A 9,361-nucleotide genomic window follows, 5' to 3' on the forward strand; every position below is an offset into this window, starting at 1 on the left:
TTCTTGAGTTCCTTGTATATATTGTATATTAGCCCTCTATTGGATGTAGGACTGGTAAAGAATTTTTCCCAATCTGTTGGTTGCTGTTTTGTCCTATTGACAGTGTCCTTTGTCTTTTAGAAGCTTTGCAATTTTATGAGGTCCCATTTGTCAATTCTTGATCTTAGAGCAGAAGCCATTGGTGTTCTGTTCAGGATGTTTTCCTCTATGCCCATGTGTTCGAGACATTTCTCCACTTTCTCTTCTATTAGATTCAGTGTATCTGGTTTTATGTGGAGGTCCTTGATGCACTTGAACTTGAGCTTTGTACAAGGAGATAGGAATGGATCAATTTGTATTCTTCTACATGCTGACTGCCATTTGAATCAGCACCATTTGTTGAAAATGGTGTCTGTTTTTCACTGGATGGTTTTAGCTCCTTTCTCAAAGATCAAGTGACCATAGGTGTGTGGGTTTATTTCTGGGTCTTCAATTCTATTCCATTGATCTACCTGCCTGTCACTGTATCAATACCATGTAGTTTTTATCACTATTGCAGTGTAGTACAACTTGAGATCAGGGATGGTGATTCCCCTAGAATATCTTTTTTAATTGAGAATAGTTTTCACTAACCTGAGTTTTTTGTTATTCCAAATGACAATGCCCTATAAATGGTGAATTTTGATATTTCTGCTTCTTTACCTACATATAACATAAAACTAAAATCCATTTGTCTTATTGGGTGTGAAAGCTTACATATCCAAAATTCACTGGACAGAAATTTCTAGCATCTGTATTTTCCACTGGGAACTCTAAGGATACTCTTAGGGTTAAATGGTATAACAAGCTTGAAAGATTCCTGTCCTTAAAAGAAGAAACACAAAATGGCACTAGCATTTTTGTAGTCTGTCTCTTCACATCTTATGTATGTGCCTGTCTGTAAGCCCCATAAGAAACACAACTGTTTAGAACTTTAGTCTTGGACTTTTAGTCTGGAGACCTACAGAAAAAATTAATTTCTGTTCTTCAAGCCATACCTTGTTTATTATTTTTTGTTTGTTTTCACAACATAAGAAGACTAATACAGAGATCATATTTGTACTTCAGGGTCATTAAAAAGCTTTGAATTCTCACATCAAAAAATGGTGAACTTTTTTTTTTGAATGAACTACTGAAAGGATATGAATGTATCATCTATCCCAATCCTGAAACCAGAAAGCCAGACAGGTAAGGGTTCAATTCTGGTCTCCTCCATGGCTCCTTTCTCAGTATTCTCCCTTCTTTCTTATCTTCACAGCATTGTCTTGCTAATATTAAGTAAGAAGAGAAACAGGGAGTGGCTAAAATCACATGAGATTCATATTTCTCTATGATAAATCATAGATGCTGTGTCATATTGAATCTTCTCTAGAGGGTGAGGATCATGCTACAACCAGAGGGGAAGGAGGCTGCTTAATCCGTTATAGTTACTCAGCATAGAAGAATGGAAAAGGCCCGGGCCCCGAGTGGGGGAGGGACAGCAGGTTTTTCTCACTGGATCCCTGCGTATCCAGGCCCCTCCACCATGGCCAGCCAGGGTGGGGTCAGGGTCGTGGCAGAGGCCAGTTGACCTTCAACATGGAGGCTGTGGGCATTGGGAAGGGTGACACTTTGCCCCCACCCACTCTCCAGCCCTCTCCACTCTTCCCTCCCTTGGAGTTCCACCCAGTGCCTCTGACAGCAGGAGAGAAAGGGGAGTATGTCCTGGCACTGAAGCAAGAGCTGCATGGGACCATGAGGCAGCTCCCCTACTTCATCCACCCAGCCGTCCCCAAGAGAGATGTGGAACGTTACTCAGACAAGTATCAGATATCTGGGCCGATTGACAATGCCATCGATTGGAACCCTGATTGGCGGCGACTACCCAGTGAGCTCAAGATTCGAGTGTGGAAAGTCCAGAAGGAGCGGACCACCATTATCCTTTCCAAGAGGCCCCATAAGAGCACAGACGATAAGGAGGAGACAATACAGAAACTAGAGGTGAGGAGGACAGCTGGCCTCCCGCTCCCTTAGAGCCTCACTTCTCCCCGCGTTCTGTGGGTGTGATTTTCTCTTCCTATTCATCCTCACATGAGACTCTAGAGAAAAAGGAGGAGGAAGTGACTTCAGAGGAAGATGAAGAGAAAGAAGAAGAGGAGGAGAAGGAAGAGGGGGAGGAAGAGGAGTACGATGAAGAGGAGCATGAGGAAACTGATTACATCGTTTCATATTTTGACAATGGAGAGGACTTTGGAGGGGACAGCGATGACAATATGGATGAGGTCATATACTGAAAACTGGACCATAGACTGAAAATCTGGGCCATAGATTGAAAGCCTGGGCCCATATATCATTCTTGATTTGACATACAGGAACTAAATGTCCCTATTTACTTAGGGTTTTTCCTGTTTTTGTTATTAGTTTTGAGAGAGGATCTCATATAGCTCAAGCTGGCCTGGAACTCAGTATGTAGCTGAGGCTGCCCTTGAACTTTTGATCCCCCCACCTCCACCTACCAAGTCTTGAGATTACAGGGATGCACCACCACACCGGACTTACTAGTATTTACTTTTGTTGAGGAGAAGTTATTTAGACAGAATCCAGGTGACCTGTGTGATCCCTGGGGGGTTGTGATGCGCAGCAATTGACAGTTTAGGGGATAGTTGGGGTGGAAACAAGAGGAGCAAGGCATGTTTTGTACTTTTAAATAAAATGTTTGTATTTGTCTCTCTTAAAAAAAAAAGAAGAAGAAGAAGAATGGAAAAGGGAATGAAGTTTCACCAAGAGATAAAGAATGATCTCACAGCAGTTTTAATGTTGAGCTAGAAGAAACAGAAGAGATGCTATGCAAATAATCAGACACGGAGAGACACTCACATATGAGGATCCTTGAGTAAAGAAGAAACGGGTACACCTCATAAGGCAAGAGGAGGAATAGTGATGATAAATGGTAGAACACAAGGAAAGAAGAATTGATAGGGGCTAAATGAACCGTATCAAAAAATGTGGTTATTTTTCTTCCAGAATGGAATTAAATGTTATTTGAACAGCTCCTCAGCCAGCGGTTTGGGGGGAGTAAGGTGTTTTTTTTTTTTTTTTTGCTTGTTTGTTTTTCTTTTGTTTTTTGTTTTGTTTTGTTTTGTTTTACATCAACTATGCTTCAATGGAAGGCCACACACCCAAGAATATTTAGACCCCACAATTTGGTCTTGATGGATTTCACAGGAAAAAAGGCAAGAATTTGGGTAGATAAAAACGTGCAGGTAGATCTCAAAAGCATTGCGCAAGCAGACATGTGAAAATCCACAATATTCTCAAAAGAACTAATAAAAACACTTTAAAAGTTACTTGAACACAAAAGTGACATGATCTAATTTACATGTGAAAAGAAAACCTTTTGAGCAATTTTGTGGATGATAGGGTAACAAGGACTAGTTAAAAGCCATCATGCTATTTCCCCATGGATATAATAGTTCTTCAGGGAAGCCCTGTGGCAGTAGAAGGGGGGAGAGTGTAAATAATATTGTGTATGTGTGTGTGTGTTAGAGAATATATATATATTGCTGTTGATACTTTATTTACCATCCTGATCTTAGATTGATAAAAGATAAAGAGAAATTAAACTACTTGCTAAGTCTCCAGAGAGAAAACAGTTCTGTCTGGTTTGAGCTTGAAGCCTGTAACACTGAGCATGGCTTCATCCTGTGCTGGCCATTTCATTGGCAATTAGTACAAACCTCACTCCTCTTTCAGAGCAATGACTACCAGTGATTCATGTCAGTTTTGAAAGGCTTTGGAGTGACTGAGATGACAGAGGCTTGTTTCCAGATCCTGAGATGAGAGACCACCCGTTGGTTTCACAGCTGCCTTAATATAAGCATGACCAGAAGCTTCAGGAGCCTCCTCCAGAGTGTTCTAGTGTTTCAGAAAAGTCGCGTGTATGGACAAGAATTAATGGAATACTACCCATGTCCATTAGGAAAAGAGAACAATTGCTTTGCATGCATGCTGTTGCAGACAATTAAGCAAAGGATCAGAGTAAGTGCTTTGCAAGGAACGTGGAAGATCACCAACGCACATGTTTTAGTGACATAGCCAATAATTTCAAGTAGACTATTCAGGGAATACGTTTTATTTTATAGAGGAGTAGGAACACACAATTATTATACAGCACAAAGATTTTGATATAATTTAAGAGAAGGAAGACATGTCAGATACTGAAATGGGGAAACACAGCAGTAGTGGATACTACAAAAGAAAAGCTACTACTTGTAACTAAAAACATTATTTCATTTAAATCACTATCATAGTCACATCCCTTTACAGAAGTACAGAGATACAAAGCAATTAACCTTATAGCACATAGCTAATAAGTGGCAGAGCCAAGATGGTAAGCCTGCCAGTCTCCTGAGCTATATTCTCTTATTACTGAGAGAAAGAAAAGAGCCTGGGTTTAAAATGAATTCTATCAAAGATTCTTGACTCTATTTTTAAATGAGAAAGAAGCTCATAAAGGAGAGCTCAGAAGAGAGGGCAGGGCGAAAGGTACTTGAGCAGCCTTTGGAATGCCCTCTGAGGAAGTGCTCTGGCTGAAGCATCAGAGAAAAACTGCAAAGCACAACAGTGAGCACAGCCAAGCTTTCACAGGCTGTATCTCTGGTGACAGAGTAGGGTTTTCTGGGAGTTACTGCAGTGCCAGACAAATGGTAGTACATTCTGAATCGTGTTGGAGAATAATAAGCATGATGAGATTTCTGTCCTTACTGTCTCCCTTCTTCAGTTTGACACATTGTTCAGACAGTGAGCCTGGGGTGGGAAGGAATTTAATCCTAGAGCTTAGAGATATTAGAATGTGTGAGATGCCAGCAGGCAGATTTTAACTGCTTGCCATTTGGTCAAGGGAGCCTTTTTTTCTAAGGAGACTATAATATCAGAGACAGAAGGGATTTACAGACTATAAGCCAACAAAGAGCTCCTAATGGGGTCTGTGGATTGCACCAGTCACAGAGATGATTAATAGCTACAGTGACAATCACAATTTTCAAGTACTTTCTACCCCATGAACTTTAGGATCAGATCATTCAATTTTTGTAAGATCTCATGTATTGCATAGCATCATTCTAGTAATCTCTATAGTAAGAAAAAACAGAACAAAGAAGGCTAAAAAGTTTGTTTAAGATTAACCATTTGTCAATATTGTTAATATTAACCAGTTGTCAATATTGAGGTTTGGACCTAAGAATTTTCTCTCTACACCCCAAGTGCTTAACCCTTATGTGTGACTAGACTCCTACATCTGTTATCTAGCCTTCTGAGTATGTAGATTATATTGTTCTGCTCACTTTATGATCAAGATTTATTTTAAGTGGTATTGAAAATTAATTGATTTCTAAGAAGCTTTACTGCAGAAAATTCTATAAAGATCTCACTGTCATATACAGTCATGTATCACTTAGTGACTTGGATACGATCTGAAAAAAACACTTGCTAAGAGTCCTGTCTGTGTCAGCACCATGGAATGTATTTCCACAAGGAAGTGTCTGTGATATCACTAGCCAGTGATCTTATGACATAGCTATTCTGTTTGTGGTCTTTCACTATACCAGACACCATTGTGTAGCATGTGATTATATGTAAATGAAAATCTAGGAAGAAATTTGGAGACTGGAATAATTAATATAGAATTAAGTAATATACCATAATAAATTAAATTTTGTTTGATAAAGGCACATAAGAATTACCATATCTAAATGTATTTAAATACATAAAGATTTTTCTTTATTTTCTTTTTAAAGTAAAGGCTATCTTTTCCTCCTTGGTTGAATATAGTGGATGGTGGATTGGTTGTGAGGGTCTGAACAGAATGTGACTTTGAAAAAGCAGGTTGCTCAGGAACGAGGTCAGAGACAAAGAATGAAAGATTTTCACTCAGCTAAGCCAGAGGACAGAGCCCCAGTAGTCTGCCAGTCTACAGGCCAAAACCTGGCATCAAACATGAGTATGGTTATTAGCAATAAGCTGTACTCAAGATGGGGAGAAGTTATCCAGACCATTCAGTTCCTTGTTTTTATGGCATCATACCCTTTAAACAGTCAGCTCTCCAAAACATCTAGCAGAATTTCCCCATAAAAACAAGGAATGAGCTTAAATGAAGTGTTTGAGTGTGAAGAATGGCTTTAACATACAAAATATGAATCATAAAAATAGGTCAGAGCACTCCTGACTAAATTTGAGAAACTCCAAAAATTTTCAGACCAAACTTTATTCACACTCATTTACCAACTTGTTTGGTATTATTCACACCCTTTCTTGAGGCACACTGCTTTAGTCTCCCCCAATAGAACTAGTCATAGAATTGCACTGGGGAAAATAGCAATAAAATAACAGAATTTTCTAATAGTGTGAAATGATGCTACTTCATTTGTGATTTTGTTTATTTCTTCTCATTTTTCTATTCAACCCCCATCTTCCACTCACATTCTACCTTTGTTTATTTCTATGTGCAACAATTATAGGAAACAGAAACATAGGCATGGAGAGTCAAACTGTAATGATTCAACTATGCCAATTGCATAGACTACCATACTGTGCCTTTTCACAATGTCAGGGCTTTCTGAATGCCTGTAGAATCACAAGCTATACCAGTTTTACTGACTTTAGATCACTGACTACCACAAATGTGAAATGTTCAATTCTTTTCATTTTTCTCGACTAATTCTTTAGTACTCAAGCCCAACACCACGAACACTTCACGTAATTATTTGTAGGTTTCAGGAAGTTGGAAAAGTCTTTAAGTCTACAGGAATTAAAGACTCAATTGAAAAATAGGTGCACAGGTCAAATATTGAGATAGTACACTGACAGTGGGGATAGGCTGGTGAAGATCCATATGGCTTAGAAGTTGTAAGCACTGAAGAAAGGGACTTAGCACTGAGCTGAGTCAGAATATAGTCAAAGGGTATTACTTGGTAATATCCTCAGCTGGAGCTAATATTTCTATGTGAAAATAATGATTTGGTATGCTGTGCTTTAGTTTCAAGTCTCTTTGCTCATTGTTTCAAATCTCTGTGACTCTGGTTCACTCTTGTAGGTCTAGGCATGCCCAGTTACACAAGGAGGTAGGGTGGGGTGGTCCAGACAGTGATCATTTACTTGTAACTGAACTCTATCTTTACACAAAAAGTTGTTTCTTATTGTGTCTCATCCTGAATTACTTCATTTTTATGCCTTATGCACTGAAGTATTTCTATTCCCATATTGCCTGTTGCTTGTTAATCCCCCTTCTTGTTTACATATGTCTCGGTGGTATTATTTTGTTTTACGTTCCTTAATGTTTAGAGGTGGAAATCCCTGAGGCTTCTAGTCTCATTTTTGACTTCTTGACTTCTTTCTCTTCTTGATTGATATTGTTTCTTCACTATTCCATCTGTACAGGTATTCTGTTTACTGCCTTGATGATGGATGCAAATATATTTACTTATACAGACAATTACCTATTTCTCTAGAGTTTAAAAGTTGTAAACAATATAGATTCAACACTTTGAAACACCACTTTTACCATTGTACATCATAAAGTAAAATTATTTGGCTAATGTTTTTAATTCATATTTGCATCTACGTTTCTTTGCATGTATATGCCTTGCAGTGAACTCCAAGCAAAAAAATTGTTTACTAGTTTTGATTATCCTGAAATTTTAAAGTTTAATTCCCATGCTTTTTTGTGTGGATGAGCCCTAAATATCCAAACATGTCGACACAGGATTTTGATAAATCTAGACTCTTTGTTTTAGAGAAAATAGCATGAAAGCAGACAGGAAATACTGTGTATCACATGCTAGTAGAGAAATTAAAAGGCACAAACAGGCAATCTGTCACAGAGAAATCTCCCACAGGGTCAACAACAGTACAGTTGGAAGAATAATACTAATTAAATGTGAAGCTCAAGCTGGTAATGGTTGACTAGTTTAATTTTAAAGTAAACTGAGAAACTGAGAAGTTTTCTCAATCTTTGTCAGATAGACACAGAGAGAAACTTGATGTTCTACCATCACTACCTTGCCAACAAAGCTCTCATATGTGTCAGAGAATCAGTGACAATCTATAGAGGAAATTCCAATAAAGATTCTGACAGGGAATTAAATGATTTAATTGTTCATATGTCACTTGCTCTGAAAAATATGTGTGGGTCACCTTGTTAGTAACCTTGAGGGACTAATTGAAGGTCTACCCTGACATGCTGGAAAACAAATCTCTCGCTTTTGCACCTATTTGTGTCTCAGAGTCCCACTCAGGGGCGTCTTGAAAGTTTTCAGGTGTACATTTTTTGGATGTTTTCTTTATTTATATTTCAAGTGTTTTCCCCTTTCCAGGGGGTCTTCAGAAACCCCCTGGCCCCTCTCCCTCCTCCTGCTTCTATAAGGGTGATCCCCTACCAACCCACTCCCATCCTCCCACCCTGGCATTCCTCTACCCTGGGACATCGAGCACCCTCAGGTCCAAGGGTCTCTCCTCCCACTCATGTCCAACAAGGCCACCCTCTACTACATATGTGGTCAGTGTCAAGTGTACTCTTTTGTTGGTGGTCCAGTCCCTGGGAGCTCCAGAGGGGTCTGGCCTGTTGACACTGTTGCTTCCTCCATGGGGCTGCAAATACCTCAGCACCATCAGTCCCTTCTGTAACTCCTCCATCAGGAACCTCTGAGCTCAGTACAATTGTTGGCTTCAAGCTTCCTCCTCTGTATTTGTCAGGCTCTGGCAGAGCCTCTCAGGAGACGGCTATATCAGGCTTCCATCAACAAGCACTTCCCGGCTTCCATAATAATGTCTGGGTTTGGTAGCTGTATATGGGATGGATCCCCAGGTAGGGGAGTCTATGAATGGGCTTTCCTTCAGTCTCAGCTCCACACTTTGACTCCTTATTTCCTCCTGTGAGTATTTTGTTCACCCTTCTAAAAAGCACTGAAGCATCCACATTTTGGTCTTCCTTCTTCTTAGGCTTCATATGGTCTATGAATTGTATTTTGGGTATTCCTAGCTTTTGGGCTAGTATCCACCTATCAGTGAGTACATACCCTGTTTGTTCCTTTGTGACTGAGTTACCTCACTCAGGATGATATTTTCAAGTTCCATCCATTTGCCTGTGAATTTCATGAAGTCATTGTTTTTAATCGCTGAGTAGTATTCTACTGTGTAATTGTAGCATAATTTCTGTATCCATTTCTCTGTTGAAGGACATCTGGGTTCTTTCCAGCTTCTGGCTGTTATAAATGTGGCTGCAATGAACATAGTGGAGCATGTGTCCTTATTACATGTTGGAGCATCTTCTGGGTATATGCCTGGGAGTTGTATAGCTGGGTCCTCAGGT

General features: G+C 39.5%; 1 protein-coding gene across 1 annotated transcript in view; it reads left to right on the forward strand.

The window, feature by feature from the left end:
• LOC116081561 (DNA-directed RNA polymerase III subunit RPC7-like) overlaps window positions 1-2,291 on the forward strand; it is a 15,503-nt gene extending 13,212 nt beyond the window's left edge. The window contains exons 3-4 of the mRNA XM_031358117.1: window positions 1,533-1,998; window positions 2,094-2,291. Coding sequence (XP_031213977.1) covers window positions 1,533-1,998; window positions 2,094-2,291 — 664 coding nt within the window. The remainder of the gene's footprint in view (window positions 1-1,532; window positions 1,999-2,093) is intronic.
• The last annotated feature ends 7,070 nt before the right edge of the window (window positions 2,292-9,361 follow it).

Source organism: Mastomys coucha, unplaced genomic scaffold (genome assembly GCF_008632895.1).
Source record: "Mastomys coucha isolate ucsf_1 unplaced genomic scaffold, UCSF_Mcou_1 pScaffold7, whole genome shotgun sequence".
NCBI lineage: Eukaryota > Metazoa > Chordata > Mammalia > Rodentia > Muridae > Mastomys > Mastomys coucha.